The 22,043-nt window shown below is 38.3% G+C and overlaps 1 protein-coding gene across 1 annotated transcript in view; it reads right to left on the minus strand.

Annotated features, from left to right (window-relative positions):
• Positions 1 to 723: 723 nt before the first annotated feature.
• Positions 724 to 22,043, minus strand: part of TAB2 (TGF-beta activated kinase 1/MAP3K7 binding protein 2) — a 51,551-nt gene continuing 30,231 nt past the window's right edge. Inside the window, exons 2-7 of the mRNA XM_010581924.1 lie at positions 21,585 to 21,774; positions 14,607 to 16,119; positions 7,191 to 7,351; positions 6,431 to 6,524; positions 4,996 to 5,076; positions 724 to 2,777 (exon numbers count right to left, since the gene is read on the minus strand). Of these exons, the coding sequence (XP_010580226.1) occupies positions 2,632 to 2,777; positions 4,996 to 5,076; positions 6,431 to 6,524; positions 7,191 to 7,351; positions 14,607 to 16,119; positions 21,585 to 21,686 (2,097 nt within the window). The 5' untranslated portion in view covers positions 21,687 to 21,774 and the 3' untranslated portion in view covers positions 724 to 2,631. The remainder of the gene's footprint in view (positions 2,778 to 4,995; positions 5,077 to 6,430; positions 6,525 to 7,190; positions 7,352 to 14,606; positions 16,120 to 21,584; positions 21,775 to 22,043) is intronic.

The raw sequence follows: 22,043 nt of genomic DNA on the forward strand, positions 1-22,043 counted from the left end.
GGAGTTTTGTTGTTTGCTTTTTCAATGCAGCTGCCCTCCTCACTCCAAACACTATTTTTCATACAGCAGATTAAGGCACTCCAGTTGATCAATCTGTGTTAAGGAAAGCTTTTTGCTGGATCTGTAGTTAAATCTGTTTATAGATGGCTCCTGAAGGGCTTTTACATGGCATCACTGTGACTCAGGAAAAGCCCAACTCCACATAGCAAATGTCTGTCTAGACAGGGTCCAAGTGGGAAAGGCATGTCCAGGAACACTCCACATCTCATAGCACTATAATATACATAGCACCAAAATACAGTTTAACCATATTAATTCCTAAACTGTGCTTCTATTAACAGTACACAAAGTATATAATCTATTAGCTTAGACAAACTGGTTGCCCATTTCGAACAGTATTTCTAAAATCATAAACCCTTAAAGCATGAAGTAAAAAGGGCCTGTGTCTAGCTTACTCCTTTATGAATAAGTGAATGGTTCTTTGGTCAGGACACAATCTTGTCAGTGCAACTTTATGGAATACATTCCTTGCACTCACTGAATTAGAATTAAACAGAATAATGCATGGGAGGAAAGATACAAGATTCAACAAAACCAAGGCTTAAATAAAATCTCTGGTCGTAAGAAATCAGCCTACTTTTAATACCGTTAATGCTTATTGTTCCGTGAGTATTCTGTTGCTCCACAGCATGGAAAAAAGCAAACAAATCACAAAACCAAACATTAGAATATAATTTTTTTTTAATTTTTATAAATAACTTATCTGTTACAAAGGCAGTTTACCCAGCTAAATCACAAAACCATCAACTCAAGATATCCAAATTAGGTTTTATTAATAAACAGGTAAAAACTGATTTGTCAATCTTCACATAGAACTGCAGATGAAGCTGAAAAACAAGGCCTCATTTTATAAACAAAATGCATTGAATGCAAGTGCTTTGGGTCTACTGCCTAATTACCTGGGATTGGCATTTTCTTTCCACATAAAAAAATGCAAAGCCTTCAAAACAAAGGCCTCTGTGCATTCACATAGATCACTTGTAAAACTCCTAATAAAAGTGTCCACTGGCAAATGTTTACAGTGGGTGACAGTCTACTTTGTCTCTTGCTACATTGTGAGCACTCCCTCCAGCCTCACGCTAAGTGCTGCTACATAATTCTTTGCGTGCCGTCTTTCATGCATACTGTACTGGAATTCCATTTTCTTGATCTTGGTTACATACATCCCCGATCATGTGAATATTTTCCTTAAAAAAATAGATCATCAAAATAAAGAGATGCTTGAGGTTGCTTCAGTGTTCAAGTCTGTTTGATTTCTCTTTTCCAGCCTTTATTTCAGTTGTCCTAAATATTGCTATCCTTGTTTTCTATAAATATGAGACTTCACCACAAAGTCAGGTTTAGAAACTGGCTGCCAAAACAGGAAAGCATTTAAAGTCCTTGAACAAAGCTGTACGATGCTGCTGCTGTTGATTTTGGCACTGTATGTACTTCCCCAATGAATCTCTCTTCAGGAGTCTGCAAGATACCCAGCAGATGAAGCAAGCTTAAATTGGATGCTGATCTGTTGGTGGGTTGAAAGTTTCTTCGTATAAAAAGTTTCCTCACGCCAGACAAAATGCTACCTTGTGTCACCCACCGTAAAACTCAGTGTACAGAGTGAACTATATGCATAACTCTTCCAACTTTTCCTGCATTTTTACCACGCTGCATCTGCAGGTCTTCACAGATCATCAGCATTTACAAGAGCAATGTACAGAATGAGCAGAGGAAAGCTATTTTGTGCATAGTTTCTTATTAATGCTCTTATTTTAAGGCATTGCTTCTCTCAGATAAAAGCTTAAAAAAAGGGACATGATCGTGCTTAATCACTTAAAGGGAAAAAAGAAAGTTAACAAAAAGACTATTACACTATACATACAGAAGTACAAGAAAATAATAAAGGTGAAGAAAAGAAATCACTTAAAGCAGGCTCTAGAGCTATGTACAGTAGGAAAAGCTTTGGGGTATTTCACTGTGTGTATTGTACAGACAACGCATGCAGTTTTTCCTTTTCATCTTTAGATGTGATTGTACTGATTTCTGGCTTCACAGAGATGTTTTCAGGGAAGACAAGGCAAAGAGTACCACTGATTTGTGAAGTTCTTCCCTTTATCGAAGGCACTATGTGGCAGCAAACAGTTTAAATAGTTAAACCTTGTTCCTTTTAGATCTCCTCTGTGCATGTAGTGTTTCACTGAAAGCTCTGAAAACAAAAACGCTAGCACTCTATTCCTTTCCCCTGTCAAAATTCAGTAGTGACATCGGGGCAGAGAAGAGGATGGGCAACACCCAAGCACTGAACATGGTGTGTATTACTGGGATACTGGTAATACTGTACATGGTTTAGGCAGCTGGCAACTGAGTCTTTCAGCAGATTACCTTTCAGCCGATCAATTTCAACTGCCTGTGACACAACACTGAGGTATTACTAGCTCTGTGGGCTGACATTTAATATTAGCAAAATACCATCTCGTCACACCTTCAATTTTACAAAATCCTACGCATAAATGCTTTTTTTGCCCCCCCCAATGACTGGATAGTTCCTTGTATGTTTGCTATGGTTTTACAAAAGGTAACGGGCCCGTTGGCTCAGAAATGCCTGGGCATTTCACACTGTTCACAGCGATTTAAGGCTGGATGATTTAAAAAAGTACAGGCAGTACAACTCCACTGAGCTCCCTCATCTTCATCTGTGTCTGGAACAGTCTTTGGTGTTTTCACAATGGACCTCTGATCTGTGACACGAAAGAGATAAGATAAGCAGTTACTAACCAAGAACAGCATGGAAAGAATTTTGAGATGATTTTTTTTCAGTAACTGAGAACTATCTTGTTCCTCTGAGAACAGCACAGTTATTACAAGTGACAGAGGCAGCTTTTTACCAGCCCCTTGACTACAGCTTGATTGTAAGTCAGCCAAATGGCACAAGGTGAAACTATAAAAAGCAAGTTTCCCATCCCTTCACTCTGCTTTCTTCCCTTTTGGTCTCAGTTCAAAGCTGTTGCATGAAAAGGAGATAAAATTTAGAAATTAATCAGGAAAGGAAACATGCACAAGATTTAGAAGACTGAGGTCTATGGAGCAGTCTAAAATTAATTATCACAAGAAATAAGTGCTCTGTAACCTTTGGACATATTTAACATCTTGACCCTTGAATGAGTATCAGCAGTTCTTCCTCAAACAACATAAGCAGTCAGATACACTAAAGAAAAATCAATGCCTAGCTCTGTCATGCTATGGGGTAATCCTCCCAAGCATACAAGTGCATCTTTTTGCATGATGCATTAGACAACAATCTTCAACTACTTTAAAAGAGAAAAGATGAAAAGAGATGAAAAAGTTGAAAAGAGAGAAGAGTGACTTCTCAAGTTAAGGGTTCCCAGTTTAGGTAACTGCAGCAAAATCTTTTAGCCAATTATTTCAACTGGAGAACATCTCATTAGCAACTAGCCTATTGCAACTGCTGAAAAATGACAGTGACAGCTTCGGGAAGTACAAGGCTACTGATCACAACACAAAAAGAATTATTTATCATTCTTTTTTGAACAGTGGTAATTCTGGTTTAAGTCATAACCTACATCAGAGTTAAACTGAAACTTAAAATAAAATGAACTGAAAGTTAAAGTTAATGAAGGACTAAGATACAGTAGTGATACTTTTTTAAAAAGAAAGAAAGGATAAGAAGGACTTCAGAGGTTTATAAACCAGTCAGGGTTAACTTTGCATTTTCAGGATAGGTTGTACCAAATTAAACACTTAAATTTGTGAGTTCCTAGAAGATGAGTCAATGCAAACGTTAACAGCTAGTCACAGAAAATTAATTTTAATTTTCCTTCTTTGATAGGTTAGGTTTTATTTACTGTAAAGGGAACCACGTAACTGACAAAACTGCTGATAAATTCTTCATGGTTCAGATGTAAAATGTGTCTAATAGGACTGCATATGGATTTAACTTTACTCAGTATTTTCACTAACAGATTGGATAATGAAGGATAAAAAAACCTTATAAAGCATGAAGAACAGTTTCAGTTTGGAGGAGTTACAGTCTGGAGGACAAAAAAAAAAAATCCAATTTATCCAGACCATTCTGAAATACAGAATGGTCAGAAATCCTAAGACAAGATTCTGTAACAACAGTTACTGCACACCACAAGGACCAATCACACACACATATATATTATGTGGAGAACTTCCTGGACAGAAAGACTGCACAGAAACTTTAGTGGATTATCTATTTCATTTGGTGGTCTGCCTATAGGTCACAGTATGATGCTGTTGCAAACAAGGTAATTTCACTCTCTGCTTTATGTAACACACAAGACGTAATTATTCTGCTTTGTTTGCCATCCCATTAGGGGGAAAAAAAACCAACGTGCAAAACAATGACAAGCAGAATATTCAAGACTGACTAATAAATTCAGCAATATTGACTGCCCTATTGGGCAGCATTCCTTTCCACTTCAACTATCTAAAACTATATTTAACAATAGTCAGAAGAGGCTTTTATGTAAATTGTTAATACAAATTCTACAGTAGCCAGGAAGTCCAGTCAGGGTAACCAAACTGAGTTATTGTAACATGTAAATAAATCCACTCCTCACCAAGGACAATGATGAAGTCATCTAAGCAAGTTTCACTGATCCCTAAGCAATGTATCTCACACTCATTTTTAAAAAAAGATGCATGCTTCCACTTACTTAAACTACCTCCCAACATATTAGCCATCTTCAAATATACCCCATTTAATATACTTCTCTTTCCTGAATGTATGAATAGAGGAAACAAGAGCAAACAGAAGCACATTTACTGCAAATACAAATAAAATGCAAGGTTTGGATGCTTTTGAAATAATCTATTTCATAATCAACATTTAAACTAGATTCATAGAATAGAACTTGATATTAGATGCAAACCAGGTATTAGTATCAAAGCCAAATTTTACCAGTACAGTACCTTTGGGTTTTGGTGGCACCGGACCAAGAAATCCAATATTATCGTAAAAATTATGAATAGCGCTGGGATTAAAATGTGGTCCTAAAAACAAAACAAACAAACAAAAAGAAAGTGTAGCAGTTTTAAAAATAAACTTGAATAGGAAAGCCTATCAGGTATTGACAGTGATTCTGAAACAGTACTATTATTCACTTATCACCTTTTATATCAAGGTGTCAATACTGACCCAAGTGAGATATTAAAGATGTCAACAATACACGTGAAGAAACTTACTGCCCCAAATATGCCATATAAAATCAGTAACAGAATCCAGCAGACCAAACTCCTTAAACATTTTTTTTCTGTCAAATATTTAACAGCATTTTATTAGTAAAATTTACCCGAGACTTTTTCTAAATTGTAACTATACTGAAAGAGATGTGCTATCTACTATGCAGTGTATTATATATGCTTAGATTTAATACTTTGAGGAACTCCTAACTCCAACTTACTGTAACAAACAGATATAAAATCACATGCAGTTTGAATATTCTATTTAAGGTCAAGTTTTTAGTGCAGCATTACATTCAGTACACCTGTTTACTTTCTCCTTATCTGCAGGTACACTGTCTGAAGAACTTCCACAGCTCAAGACTGAACCGATCTAACAGCTCGCTGCTGCTGAAAGTGGAAAGCATTAGTCCCTTCCCTCTCACCATCTCAGTTCTCCCTTTCCGTGCCTCTCCCTCACATCAGCTGCAGCAAGCTTTTCCAGCAATGCAACATTTTTTGCTTGGCTAGTGAGCAGCATCAGCTCTGCAAAGGGTCTAAAAAGCTAATATAGAGCCGAAGCACAGTAAGTGGCAAGAGAGGGAAGCAGGAAGAGAGAGGGACCTCTTGTTGGCAGCTCTTGAATTGGCTCAGCTGTCTTGTAATTTCGCCCTCATGACCAAAGGCTGTGTCCCTGCAGACAAGGAAAGTGGAAGGAGGAGAGCACACTGGAAGTTACAGCTGTACTTTGTATTTGCTAACTTGAGAGGCTGAATACAAGACAGAAGAAGGGGAATACAAGAAAGAGAGATGGACACATATGTATGGCTGTATCATTTAGAAAACTTCTCTTCCCTCTTCGATACTCAAATAACCAGATTCTGTCCCCCCCCCCCCCCCGCCCCCAGCATTTATTATATAAATGGCATCACAAGTTTCTCTCTTCTGAGCCAAGTAAGAGATAGGAATGACCGTGGGATTAGGAAAATCATAAAGCCAACAAAAACAACAGGCTTAGAAGACAATTACTCCCATGGTTTCACTCAAACTAATGTGATGATTTTGCAAATAGTGTCTATACTGATCATTTATAAACACAGACACTTTTGATACATGCAGACAGTGAAAGAAGAAAGGAAAAAAAAATCAACATTTACAGTTGCTGATGTACTAAGGCATACTGTACCTCTTGCTTGAAAGAGATCAATCTCTTTGGTTAGGCAATCTATGTCTATCTGCAGCTGTCTGTTACAACTTCTTAACTGTTGCATTTCTTCCAGCTGAAAAAATAAATCTGCCTGTTAGACCAAATTTTCCCATTTTATTATCAGTTATCATTCACACATAGGTAGACAGCATTGATTTATTTCAGAAGTGAAGATAAAAGAACCTTCCTTATAATGACCTTTCTTTTAATCCAAGCATAATCTTACATAAAGCTTTCAGACCCACTGAATTCTTGTCTCTCATCAGACTTCAGAGCTGACTGAACAACTCCAGACTGTGATCAGGACACAGCCCATGGTCCACCACGATCAACGGCTGATCTTCTGGCACTGAAAACTGGTGCATTAATCAATTTCTCTGAGATTGGTATATGCATGAAGACCAAAAAACACTTTGTGTGGAAAGCAGTATGAGTATTAAACTGTAGTCTGAAAAGTTAAGTGATCATGCCTTTAAGAACATCCGGGAAGACTACCAGGTCAAGCCTTTTGTGACTGCCTTTAAAAGCAACACTTCACAAAGCAATTAGTGAACGGAAAGGTTGTGGTTAAATAACACATATTTAGTCTTTACTCTAAACTACGCTATTTACCAGTTTAATTCTAGCTATACTGTCTGTCACTAGCATATTGTCAATATATGAGCAACTGTTCCTTTAATTTATTGTGACAGACCACACTTGTGGTTTACATTTATAGCCTACAAACATTTCAACTTACTGATGGAATTTGGGAAACAGAATTCGATCTTTTCAGGCGCCTTCGTGTTAGATTATTCTCCATTTCATTGACCTCTGATTTTAGTTTATCCAACTTTTTCTTTTGAATCTCAAGTTCTCGTTGAAGTCGCTCCATCCTGGCCTTCTGATGTACCAGTAAAGCTGCAATACATAAAGTCCCATTTTATCTACTTTATTATTCTTCACATGGTGACATCAGATAAAGATGAAAGTTAGTATTCTTTTGGGAAAATACAGACAAAGAACATTGCTACAGATGGCTTTTCCATTCTCCTCACAAGAAAACCTCTGCTGTAAGACAAAAAGTGTTGTATTTTCGAAAACAGCACAAATCAATTACAGACAACAAGCAAATACAATGAGAAAGTCATACCACCTAACAGATGACCCTGCAAAATTTAGTTGTAATCTGTAAACATCTTTTTCAAGAACCCAACCAATCTACAAGAATGACTAACAGAAACCAACAACAAACATTTCCTTGTATTGTATTCAGCCCAACCATTGTAAAACAGGTAGTATGAGGAGGACTTCAGAGAGACAGCTGCAATACAAAGTACTATATATGCTAGATAAGCATCAAGACTTTGATTTTTATTGCTATTTGGATTGGAACATAATCCAGTGTTCTTGTCATAGCAGGAGACACCAAATGAAACTAAAACAGGAAGTACTACAAGCAATACTGCTGGCAAACATCAGTTATATTTATCACAGAGGCTGGATTGTATACCATTTTATTCCTTAACTATGGTGCAGAACCATTAGCTCAGCTTCTAATTTCTAACACTGCTTACTATCTGTAAAGAAAATGGCATGAGGAGACCCAATTTAGAAACTATTAAGTTAGCTTTAAAAAGCAGAAGACGCAATCGAATTCATACAATTTAAGGAGTTAATTTCATTAAAGGTAGGTATACTATCAAATATCACCACATGAGCAGATAACACTGCTCAAAGCAGTAATCACCTTCTATAAAAATGAAGAAGTATTTCATGAAATAAACCCAACAATCATTTCAACTTCTGCACAGCCATTCATTCATCCATTAAATTACTAATTCATATAAACCAGGACCAGTTTCACAGACTACGGATACCTTCATAGCACTGTGGAAATAATAAAAAAGTAGCAATAACAGTGTGTTTTAAAAAGATTGAATTTGCCTCACAAAGTGTTTAAGCAAAACTCCGGCTGGAACATCATGTTTAATTCACCACGATTTCTTCAGGTACCAAAAAATTAGAAGCACTCAGATTTGGTTGGTTAGGTTTTCCCAAGTAGCAGCAGAGCTAAAAATAGCAAAAACCCAAGATGCAACTTTCCGTATCTTCAGCAAGCGGAACTGCCCTCTGCTGCAATTCCTGCCTGTTCATTCATTCATCCAGCACATTTTGTCTTCCAGACATTCTCAAAAGGAGGAACCATGCTAAACTATTTTTGTACAGTGTTACAGAACTGCAAGGCCTTACTGAGATTCAGCCTAGGCTTCTGAGCCACCTGTGTTCAAAAGATACTGAAAAGACAAAGCTGCTTGAGCTTCTGCTTGGTTTTGTTCGATTTAGAGATGTTTGCATAAATAGGCACCTTTATTTAGGGTAGCCACTAGTCACACTATGGTTAAAGTTGCAGCTGTGCTCCTATGTAATAGAAAACCATAGTAACTGAAATCCCAAGATAAAGATTTTTGTTGAAAGCTTGGAATCATCAGGTAAGTAGTCTCAAAAGACAGCCTCCCCTCTTGAAAAGCCTTTTAGAAACAGCTGAAGGAACTTTTTCCCATTTACAAACTCCAGGAGTTACAAATGTAGCTGCAACTATAAAGAAAGGAAATAAAAGACTACTTTGCCTCTGCTCTTGCGGGAAGAGTACAACCCCTTTTTCCTTCTACACTTTGTTTCCAATTTTAGATAGTCTCTTCAATTTTCATTGCCTTGGTATTACTGCTGAGGCAACTCTTTGAAGCCCAGATTATTGGTACTTGACCTGCAGCAACACAGCTGTGCTCTACCAACCAGACTCCGAACTCCTCAGACCTGTCAAACTTATGGATGCAGGCTGCTGGTGAGCAGCCAGTACGCTGGATGTGGCAAGCAAGAAAAAGGGTTACCAGAATATCTCCAGGACACATGGCATGGCATGGACTCAAGCATAAGACTATGAGCAAGACTCTATCTCTGGAGGATTTTGCCCTGCCACCTCCTCCCCTCCCTGTTTTTTTTTAAGCTACTGTTATAAAGGGAAAAAAACCCACAACTTCTCATTTCAGTGTTCTCCCACTTCTGTGGTTTAGAAATTAAGCAGCCATTAATGAACCGCACAGGGAGCAGAAGGCACTGATGGATGCCCACAGCACTATTACATGCTCTTCATTTTCACATCACTTTCCAGACACGATCCAATTTATTGTCCTAGCAGCTTTGTGACTACTTTACCATTTTAAAATCTGTTGGGATTCGAAATTGTAAACACACTCATTACAAAATTACCATTACAATTAAAGAAGAATCACTTGATATTGCTATGCTAAACTTCTACTATTAAAAATAACTTGGATAAGGGACTGGCAAGACATAGGTTTAAGTGGTGGCTTTCACATAAAATTTTGTAATTTTGCTTAAATACCAATTTGGCAGCTGCAGGAAAAAAATGGGGTTTGGAAGACAAAATGTCCCCATATCCCACTGCAGTATTTATTAATGGAAAACAGCAATTTAAGTATTCAGCTCCCTCTAGTGTTGATCAGAGCAACTGAAAACGTTAAGAAAAAACTGCAGTGCATCTCTGAATCTAATGCAGTTCAGCTACTAGGTCTAGTTTACACTGTCTACAAGGAGACATTTAACGGTCTTTTTGATAATCCCGTGCTTCTTGCAGGAACGGGATTCCGCCTTTGCAGGCAGCACAGGCACACCCAAGTTTACTCTACATAGACTAACTTGGAGTACAAGCCAGAAAGCCTCAGGCTTGCACTTGTTTATTCAGACATTCTTAAAAAGAAGCTATTTACTGTACTCAGCCTAGCAAAAGAAGTACAAAGATTGCCCCCTTGACTCGTCATTATTGTACCACAACCAGAACAGATTTCATGTTCAACTTTTTAATTATGTGCAAACAGGGTATTATGCACATTCAATTTTTTCAACTTCTGCATATTCACATTCAGCAGATTGGCAAGAACAGTATACTTCAACACTTTGGCAGATGCCACTGTTTCCTTTGACATTCAAAGTGCACATTTTCCATAAAAAGGCTGTAATAATTATAGTTACAAGGAGCATTAAAATCTGAAGGACAAAAGTTCACTTTTCCTTTCTCAGAGACCTACTCAAACAGGTACTGAATATACTTGTAAATTTGAAAATGTATGCATAATTGTTTTCTCAAAGCCTCTGTGAATCTCAGTTTTAAACAAGTACTGCTTTAGAGAATCTTCTGTTATTATAAGTGTTTCTCAGAAAAAAGCTAATCTAGGAACACAATGATTTCACCCTATTCTACAGACATACGAATTTCTGAAATTTCTTATTTTGCCAAGTATGGAGGAAAGGGGAATTCTGGCAATGCAATTACTCTGTGGCAGTAGGTTCATGAAATTCTCAGGAGACGCTTCATGTTTGTGCACATTTTCAAAATCTGTATTTGAAGTTGCACAAAATTAAGTCATTTAATATGCATTTAATATGCAATTTCAAGAGTTCACATTGTTTTTTTTTTATTCTCCTTTTCCAACATTCTTGCCATTTTATTTCTTAAAAAGAGCGTCACTCAAGTGGGGCCTGATATACAGAGCCAAATGTAAGGCTGTATTTTTTTCTTAAATCACATGATGTAATGGGCTTAAAGCCTCTTGGAGCATGGGGCACAGCTGTATCTCATTCAAGTCTTTATTTTTAAAGATCTTCAAGGACTGGTTAGGATTTTAAGAAATTTGTTTCCTGCAGCTTTTTTCTTTTTGAAATTTTAAAAGTCTCCAAGAAACCAAAGCAAGGACTGTGCAAAATGTCAAGTTACTAAACTTGTTTATCAATTAACATATTTACATTAAAAACATAGTGGCAAGAATTACTAAGTAAACATCCACATATATACCTAGAGCTGGTACCAATGACTAACTCTACACATACCATCCCCTCCCCAAGAAAATATGAAGAAGTCACAGTCAAAAGCCAAGTAGTATTAAACTAAGGGACTTAAGCTCCCTAGTATGAAAACATCAACTTAAAGATTTTCTTACACAATTATGTATTTTCTTGATAGGATGCCTGCCCATTATACAGATGGAAAGCTATATACAGAATGAACAACTATTAAATAATTATTTAGCCTCACTAAATAATACTCATATTCAACATACGACTGCATGCATAGTGAATGTATATCACAAAAACATTCCTGAGTACAGAATTTTCAGTTTCTAACAGGATTTCACTGTTTTTCATCCATAATACACTTTATACTAAAGTAATAAATTGAAATCTCGGGTAATTGCTTCATATTAATAAAACTAATTATATTATAAATTGAAATCACTGCTAAGTAATGGGAACTGATACTCCTGTACACACAGAGAACTGATACTAAATAGATTAGCATAAAAACGCATCCTCTTTTGGCTGTCCTTTTGGGCATGCACCTAGCATTGTTTTTCTCACAGCATCATTAATTCTTAGTGACTTCAGTAGTGAATGAGTGCTCTCAACATTTCCACAAGCAAGTCCGCAGTATCACAAACTGGAATCCCAGAAAACGAGAAACATTAATTAGCAACCACTTCTGAAAAGTCTGGTGACAGAGTTTCTTAGCATCACAAAGTCAGTGGGGGAGACATAACCTAGCATTCCAGGGCAACTACACTGATTTTATCTGAGCAGTATCCTACTCCTTTTCACATCATATAACCTCCAGTTCTGGCAGCAAACAAGACAGAGATCTGTGGCAGCCTTCTACTACCCACTGCAACTTACTTGGGAGGAAAACCAGAAATCTAATCATGAAAGAGACTGGAGTGCCTACACGCACCATAATTAAAGGAAGCAAAGTTTCTTAGGTGGCAGGCAGCAGCACTTGCAGATAGGTCCAACACACCTTCTATTCTCCTGGGTTGGACCACGCATATGAATTTAATTCACTGGAACAAAGAAAACGAAATCTCCTTTGACACTGTCATCCCTGACACTTTGACACTGACACCAAAGCAACTCCACCTTCCGCATTCCTTCTACCCCAAGCCAGATTCAGTTCTCCCTGCCAAGATAAGGAGCATTCTGGGCAGAAATGGAAAAGCTGATGAAAATACATTTTTCTCTAATTGTGGCCAGAGAAACTACTCATCTGTTCTCGCTACAATTAAAATAAGAAAAGCACCTAGAATGGAAGGTTTCTTGCACAGTCTGGCTAAATTATAAGCAGCTTAGAACACGGCCTCACAGCAGAAAGCATCAAGTAACTCAAATCCCTTTTAGTATGTAACAGACCCCCCCCCCCCAAATAAAAGATTCAAGTTTAAAAGCAATAGTTCAGACTTCTAGATATCAAGATCATACAAGTAAGTCTATCACACACTTCTCAACTTTCCGAAGATTAAAGAACAAAAGTTTAAAAAATACTGCACTTGTTGCAGCAGAAATGGAGCAACACATGCGAGAAATCCCAAACACTTCTGAATGTGAAGAACTTCACAAGCTTGAGTGTGCTTTATATGAACTAGTGAAGGACACAGAACGCTGGTGCTTCCCTAAGGTCCCTAAGGCTGCACCAGCCCACTTTATGCATCTACATTTCATCTAAAAACTGCATCTGTGTTGGCTTCAAGAACAACTGCGCTCCGCAGCGGACATAAGCCAGTCAATGCTTTTGAATTCTAGGCTGCATAGCAGAAATGGGTATATCAAGCTTGCCTCAGCTTTATAAACTGGATGCTGATACCTGCAGCCTGTGGAGATTCTGGAGGCAGTCAGGTTACGCTAGCCATCACTACCAGGGGTACAAGAGATGAAGAGCTAGACCTAGTAAAAGTCAGTCCCATCAGAGAGACAGAACAGGAAAAAGGGACACCCTTCCCCAACAAGTACCTAAAATGCAGAATGCTTGGGAAGCAACTTCATGATCTAGAAGAGTATTTAGAGCCTAAGGACAAGATTTCAACTGCTTAATTTCTGGATATCTGAAGTCTTCTAGGCCTAAAACAGCCATCCAAGTCTCCCTTCAGAGTAAGGAAAGGGAATAGCACTTCTGGATGGCAATTTGTTTTGCTTATCTACAGATGAATCACCTTCTGAAGTTCTTTAACTCTTCATTAATTGTAAAAGACAGTCTAGGATGGTTAGGTTTTTTTTGTTTTGACACCTAACCTTTAGACACTTGAGTTAAGATGGATTATTCTCTCACCAAAGATATTACATCCAGAAGTAGTGCGCAAGCTATCATCAGTTTTTGATTGACTTCATCACTATAGTACTCCAGATGCAAGAAGAGGCTTTCAGTGTCCTGACCATTGTACTTACACAGAACAAAATGGCTAAATTAATCTGAAGAACATTTAGAGTGGTCATAGAACAAGCCAGTTTTTTAATGCTGAATTGTTTGGTAAGTCCAAAGAGGACCAATGAGGTCAAAGAGAAATTATTTTGACAACCTATCTTAAATATCCTAAGACTCATTCAACAACTTTATACAAAAAGTCCACAGGAGGGCTAATAAGCCATCAAGTTGGTAATAAAAGCATGCAAAAACATGAAAACAGAAGAAAAAGATTAATAGGTTGGGTTGCCATATCACATATTTTAAGGTTTACCCTCCCATTACCACTGATCCTTTAAAATAGCTTTCTTTGGTGTGGCATTCCTTCTCACATTTTATAACGGAAGTATCAAGACTTTAAGCATTTTATTGTCAGGCACACATTAGGAAACATGGAGGCCAATACTTCGTCCCACTAATTGCTTTTGAAGTCTGCTTTTCTTGCTTCTTACATACACTCTCAAAAAGAAAAAAACGGGAACATTATCCAATGGAAACAGTTCCTCAATTAATTCAAAGATCTGCCAGTAGACTTGTAACTTTAAATCATTAGGACAAATTGAACAAACTCTATGTTTCAGAACAACAGAAAAATGAAGATGCTACAAGTCCACTTCATTGAACAGGCAACATGTCTACTTAAGACAAACAGAAGAATTACCTCCAAGTATTCAGTTACATGTCTTCACCATAAAAAGAAATCTATGATTTGCTTATAAAGCTTTTTTATTTATTTAGGAAATGCTCATGAATGCTAAAGTTGAAGATACTGTATTAACATCACAAAGGTTATCAACTGTTTCCTGTTCTGTAATCTACATACTGAATTGACAACCTGGTTGAAATCTCTACTATTTATATTAAGAATATTACCTTGCGTGTAGGCAGCATCATCAGATCCCATACTCAATTTCCGTGCATCACTGATCCTATCCACATGTGCTAAAACAGGGTCAGTAAGATGCTGGATACCCTCTGGTTCAACATAGTGATCAGGAAGGTTTAGAAGGTTTGTAGGTTCAAAGGTTGGGGACACTACCCCTGGGGAAACTGCAGGGGGCTTATTTGGAGAAACTGTAATTTTAAAAGTATATTTTGTGTTAGGCTGCGTAACCACCACTCGAGGAGAGGTTGCAGTGGTGCTGTTGCCCACTGCTCGACTCTTGGGTGGATGGTGATGAATAAATGCAGGACCCATGCTTACTTGACCAGACATATTCCTAGAAGTGGCAGAAACTCCAGGATTTGTCGATATGAAAAGCGTGGGCTGGTTCCGCACAACTTGATCATCTCCTGTTGTGGCATTTGCTGAAATGTAGACCTTGGGCTGACCGCGTGTGATCACTTCATCAGTATTTGGAGGACTGGCCGATATGTAAACAGTGGGTTGACTTCTACTTAATGTCTGGCTGTTGAGGGAAGAGGGAGTAGTGGAGGTGCGAGGGCCAGTTGAACGCAACTTAGAAGAACTGTTTCTTTGTGGTGGTTCAAGTTTGATTTCAATTTGGTTTTTGCGAGGTCCTGTGGAAATATTCTGAATGTTATATTGGCTATGAGAAGAGGATTGCGAGCTACCAGATGAATGAATCATAGGTGCTTGTGGAGTAGTAGGAGAACTGATAGGCATATAGACATGAGAAGTCTGGTGGCCTTGATGATTTGGCTGCGTTGAGTGTTGCGATGAGGTATGTGGCGTAGTACTGGATGTAGGAAGAGTAGTCCAGGGACTTGGCTGCGAAGGCTGGTAGACTTGCTGAGGGTGCATGGGATTAAACTGAGATGCCCAGCCTGGCTGCTGCTGTGTCTGTCGAGTGGTACCACTAGGAGCTGTGATGTAAGGCCTAATATAGATAGAATTTCCCTGTGGACTGTTAAGTACAGGAGGAGGTACACCATGTATGTGCAAAGAAGTAGGGGTATTGCGACCAGGCTGAATATTTGGGGCTAAAGTTACCATAATGGGGTTGAATCTGGGTGTTTGTTGAGACAAGTTAGATACTCCTTTGCCGCCTAGGTGAAATCCAAGATGCTGCCCTGGATTAGAAGTACTAACTGTATTAGCCATCCCAAAGACATTAAATCCTTGTGGAACCTGCGCAGGTGCTGTCTGTGGTTCCTGCTGAAACAGTTCATTGTTGGACTGACTGGTTTGAAGGTGTCCATCACTAACGCTGTGAGCTAGAGTCCTACTTCCATTCATTCTACTTCCTTCTCTTCCATGGTGATACACGTTCTGTGACTGCAAATCCAAATTAAGAGATGTCATGTGATTTCGTAGTCCAGGAATCCCAGAATCATCCGAAAAACCTAGGTCTCCTTCACCGTAGAGATACTTTGTGCTCTCCTGAGAGAGAACTGCACAACAGGCATCCAAATTATTGTTATTCTATAAAAGACAGATGAAAGTTTGACATTACTGATAAAATATCATCACAGTTAGATATATATGCATCCAATCATCATTGAAAAATTAATGTAGCATCAAACAGAAAGCTTTAGGTGGTCAGCTAGCATAGCTGCTACACATGCACAAGGGGCTCGCATGTGAAGCTTACTATCTTGAGAACAGTGACTTAGTCACTGGCACTGAGGGTGGAGGTCTGCATTGCTGCTGAAGCAATGACAGGGAGATCTTGGACATTGACAAGCTAACACCATACAGTATGATACACCTTGGATTAATATTTTTGCTATTCTTTCTCAATTTCGGAACAATCTTCAAGCAATGACCAAGTCTCTGGCTTAAGGGGGAAATGACAGAAGGAATGGATTCACAGCATCTGCATATTACTGGTTAATAACTTAAAAACAAAAATCAAAATACACGTTTATTTTACATCTTTTCCCAAACATTTCAATACCAGTTATGCATTACCTCCTGCTGAAAATGGAAAGTGAATCTTACTGCAGAGGAGAAATATGCCAACCCAAGGAGTTGTACATGACTTCAGAAGAAATGTAAAAATTCAGTTTATACAAATACAGCAGGATTACTCTTTTGCAAGATGAAACTATTAATGGAAAATGCAGGGGACATTTGTATTTTCATTTTAAACCACTGCTTGCAAAGCTTTTAAATACTTACAATTGTACAAAGTTACTTTATAAAACCTGTAATAGGATGACTTAGAACAAAAACCACAACCTAGCTAATTTGGTTTTTAAGAACATTTCAGGCGTGAACTGCTAATCCCTCTTCTCTTTTTCCACGTTTAGTAACATTGTACTCTGATCTTCCCAATTTACCTTCCTACATAAAGATTTCTGGAAAAGAGCGAACATGCATCAGTGGCATAATTTCTTAATATTATGCTCTGTCCGTACCACTTTTCTTACAGAACTACACCCCCTCCCCCACCCCAAGAAATAAAGGTTAATACTTTCAGCCAGAAGAGCACCTATTGAGGCCCAGATGTTATTAAAACTAAATAGGTGTCAAATCCATCCAGCACACAGAAACAGTTACTAGAATAAATGCATATGATCAAGGAAAAAAAATTCATATGCCAAGTAGTAACATTAGTTAGCTGAAGAGCAACACAAGCAAGATAAAATGATCCATGCTTACATGCTTTGTGTCAAGTTATTATTTGTTAAACTAGCAGACAGTAGTTCTCATCCTTCAACCAGGATGAGGGGTCATAGTGTTGTGCAGACATAGCAAGACTGTGTCGACTTTACAGATTTATGAAAGAAAAAAGAAAGAAGAAAAAAGGACGGACATAACAGAAGTGGGAGAGGGACAACAAGGCTGAACTCCACCCACAAAACCAAAACTATGTGCTCACACAGGTCAGATGCAGCTCTGAATTCTTAAAAAAAAAAAAATCATCCCACACAAAACCCCAGCCACAAAACCTTTTAAAATAACAGATTCCCTAAAGGCTATCTAACAGCCAGCTGTATATAAGGATTGTTGCAGAAAAGTCTTGAGAGATATGAAAACGGGTCAAATTGATGGTATGCGTATCAGCTCTAGTTTGGAATAAGCACCAGAGGACAAAGTAATCAATTGAAGTTAGTAGTGAAGAAAGGAATCACACACAGACAGAACAGTGGGTAAGAAGATAAGAACAATAGCTTTGTATTTGTTGCAAAGGAGAAAAGGGAGCCAGAAAAAGGAAAAAGATAGGATGCCACAGAAAAACAAGCTAAAAAGATCTTAAAGGCAGATTTTGCATGAACTTAAGTGAATTAAAATTATTAACAAAGGCCAAAAATACCAAACCAAAAAGGAACAGGCCAAGCTTGCAAGGCCCTTACATTCAGCTTGAATGCATTTCTTTGGACAATTTTTTTTTCTTTTTTTAAGACTGCATCCAATCAATTCCAAAATTTCAGAGACGTCAATGAGCAAATTGGAGAACTCAAAGGGGAAACGGGGGCACATGGAACCCCTGGCATCTTCTGGCTGGCAGAGGCAGAGTTTCAACCGCTTCTAGCTCTTTATAGATCAGAGAACCGGTTGATGGCAGAACTGAGCATATTCCAGCAAAACAATACCCCTCATCTTAGCTCTGCCCATGTCCCATTTGAGTTTAAAATGTTGGCACCCTGAAAGAGAAAGAAAAAAAAAGAAAGAATAAGAATGTTGGAGGTAAATGAGGAAGCAAGGAGAGGACACAGACTTGAGGAGCAGGTAGTTATAGAATGCTCCAGACACAAAAAAGAACAAAAGGAGACAATGTCCACAGACTGGGGACACTGCAGTGACTCCTTTAAATGAGTAGAAGGGGAGAGCTGAATACAGAAGGCTTGTTGGGGAGAATGGAGGGATGCAAAACTTTTCAGGAACATTCAGTGTTGTCAGCCCAAGAAAGCAATAAAACTTTTTACTCCCTAGATTACATAGGTTTAAATTTCATCCTATTAGATTTTTGGTGGTCCTCTGTTTTTAGTATACTAGATATTGCTTAGATATTTCAACAGTGGGCGACTCACCTCAAGACATCTGCATACTACATTTATCCTTAAGTTTTTCATTATAAGCATATAAGGCTATCAACCTTCCTTTAAAAAAAAGCTGAAAGTGTTTGGCTAAAAAAAATTCAGAGGATGACTGAAATATCTGTAAAGTTTTCCTGCACAATTCATAGTGATCTGAAGAAACTTTTTTTGTTACAGAAGCCTCTTGTCAATATCGTTATAAACTGCGTAACTGCTTAAACTCTTTCGGGTTCTCTCCTGGGATATCTTATACATCCTGGTTTAAAAAAGAAAACTTCACCCTGACACATGATGCTTGCATATTATGTATTGTGGGGGTGAATGCACCATTTCTTATACCCAATAACGTCCTTAAGTACTTCTCTCTAACCTAAATCATAGTTACCGTGTTTATCGGAAATTCCTTCCACTATGCTCAACTACAAGAAGGCAGAACTCAGGATTCAGACACCATTCCAGCAGTATTGCAAACACATGCAGAAGTACTCTCAAATTCTGCTTTCCAGTCTTTACCACCAGACCAAGTACAAAATTTGTTCGTTTAAAGAGGTCATGTTAGGCTTCTTTTTAAACAAAAAACCCAAAACAACAACAAAAAACCACCACCCAAAAACCAGCCCCACAAAAAAACCCACAAAACTCCCCACTATCTCAGAGAAGTAGCAGAGCTAGAAGCTAACTGATGCAGAGAAACCAGAGCTCATGAAATTTCAAAGAACCACCAACACGATAGGATTTTTCTGGCGAGTCTTAGAAGCTCTCAGTTAACAACAAAAAAGGTAGCCTTCTAGTGTAATGAATTAGTGTAATAATAATGGCACATATAGAACATTAATTACCCTACAGAATTTTTGAAAAATCCTCTTATGAAAGCTGACCTAAAATACTCCCTCATCTAAACCCTTCTCTCATATCTCTGTCAAAGTATGGGATGTACAGTATCTTTTCTTCACAGTTATAATGCTCTTTATTAAAAAAAAAAAAAAAAAATCCACTGTATTCAATGTTATGAAGACTGCTGAGTCTCTCAAGAGCCAAGCACTAGCCTTTAAATTTATCAAGAATTACATTCAAAAGGTGATTACTGATGCATTCACTCTGGCAAGTCCATTGACCTGCTCAACAAGCAGTTCTCATGTTTGAAGAACAAAACGGTACTTGTAGTATAAGAATTAGATTAGTCCTACCGAGAACCAATATAAAAAAGGTAGTGTACAATCCTGAGAACAAATACTGGCAGTTTATAGTCCGGTTCTGTTCCCCCTTCAGCTAAATAATTAGAAAGAAAGAGTTGAGGAAAGCTTGAAGTCTCATGAGCCCTGAGCAGAATTTTGCCCTCTTGCAAATCAAAAACAATTCTCAAGAGCTGCACTTTTCACAGTTTCTTATTCTAGTAAAAATGGAGAGTCATGATAAAGTCTTGAAAATATCAACATTAAATTGGCACAGTCACACTTCTATTCCCAACAGTACAAACACTGTGTTTGAATGCATGTGTGTGACTACATACACATATGTAAGTATACACATATATGTATTTTATAAATAAAAATACATATAAAAAGCAAGACAAACAATTATGATTTAAAGAATGTTGAATCATAAACACAGATGTCCTAGCCATAGTCCAGAGACAGCTAGCTTCTGGGAACTCATGACCCATCTTTTTTCCAATCAAGCTGTGTATACTGATCATCAGTATGAATATTCAGACAATCCTCTTATTATCCAGAGTACTCAAAGGTTGAATACCTTAGATAATGAAAAAAAATCCAATCAGTATGGATGCTTTGGGATCACTGGAAAATGCAAAGCAAACATGTTTAAGCAACATAGTTAAGTAAGTCTATCATCATTTGTTAACTCCAGGCATTCAGGCGTCCCTATGTCAGGCTTTGGATAGGCACATTAATTTACCTCCTGAAGTAACTAATGTGATGTTATAGAGCAGAAGTTGATATAAAATATGGGCACGTAAGTGTTCTGATAGTGGCAGTATAGAAAACAGATAGCTGGAGGTAGAAGTTGAAGGATATGGCAGTCCCATAGCCTTAGCAATAACTGCAGTACCAGACTCAAATGCTTTGTTACTTCCAAGCCCAACAGAAATCCACAGATTAGCAGCATGGACTCCCAAGCTACAACAAAACAAATGAAGCCAAAGCCCTGGGAAGCTCTGGGCAGAAGCAAACCAGTGTATCACACCCACTCAGGTCTAACATGGTGGATGCTAAGCTACGACCACTTAGTCTTGCCTGATGCAGGCTGACTCAGAGAACTTGGTTGTGCCCGCATTACGCCCCTAGGCTCCCTGCTGCAGAAGATACGTAAGGCTACCAGCAGTGGCTCTGCAGGCCAAGGGAGCTGAGAGTGGAAAGCATTGGGGCTGACCTGCATGCAGGCAAGGGCCCACTAAATACCTTGAAGCCTGATGGAAACCAGGTAGCAAAGTTGCTTCTGGACCTGCCCTGACCCTCAAAGCAAAAAAAAAAAACAACAACAAAACAAACCCCAACCAAACAAAAAAGCTGCATTTTTGTAGCACTGCCTTAAATTGTCCCTGCTGGACTCAAGTTGGCTTTGCACCCCTCCTTTTGCCACAGTTAGTTTTGGCTCTTGAGATGGCCAAAAGGCACGAGCATACTGATTGGCGAGACGATAGTCTCCATGCACACGCTGATTTACAGGCTGGTTTACCTTGGGCCAACCCTTGTTAGACATGGAAAAAGAGAGGCCAATTTAATACTTACCTTGCTGTGCAACAAAGAAATAGACTGTGTATATCTGTCTCACTCAAAAAGGAAAATAGAAAGAAAAAAAATCTGCTTTCAAAGGAGACACCCATACATAAAGCTTAAAATAAGCAACAGTGCTTACTCGTACAGTCATTAACAGAACACTGACCTGTAACATACATCTGGATACAACACCTTCAGGTACCTCAGGAAACTTCTGTCGCAGGTCATGTAAAACCTGAATATCAATTTGCTGGCTTCCTTGGGCCATTCGTATATTGCCTGGTCAGGATTGTTTTTCAACAGGCAGTTTTAGGCCTTAGTAAAGGGAGTACTCATCTCTTCTGTCCCAGCATTTTCTGGAAGAGGAAGGAAAGCCTTAAGACACTGAAAGCAGGCACTTCTGATGTAACAAAACCCAATGAAAAACAACCCCAAACCCCAACACACACCCACCCACCCTCTTTCCAATTATGAAACATAAGTCTGTATTTTACGTCAGTATTTTCCCACGCGACATCTCTGGCTAACTAATTGTCCTTCACACACTCATAACCTTGAAAATGGGTCATTTATAGACACATCTCCTGATCAGTTTCCTTCTATCTTGGTTTTTATATTGACATTA

The sequence above is a fragment of the Haliaeetus leucocephalus genome, unplaced genomic scaffold, assembly GCF_000737465.1.
Source record: "Haliaeetus leucocephalus isolate CR32 unplaced genomic scaffold, Haliaeetus_leucocephalus-4.0 Scaffold819, whole genome shotgun sequence".
Taxonomy (NCBI): domain Eukaryota; kingdom Metazoa; phylum Chordata; class Aves; order Accipitriformes; family Accipitridae; genus Haliaeetus; species Haliaeetus leucocephalus.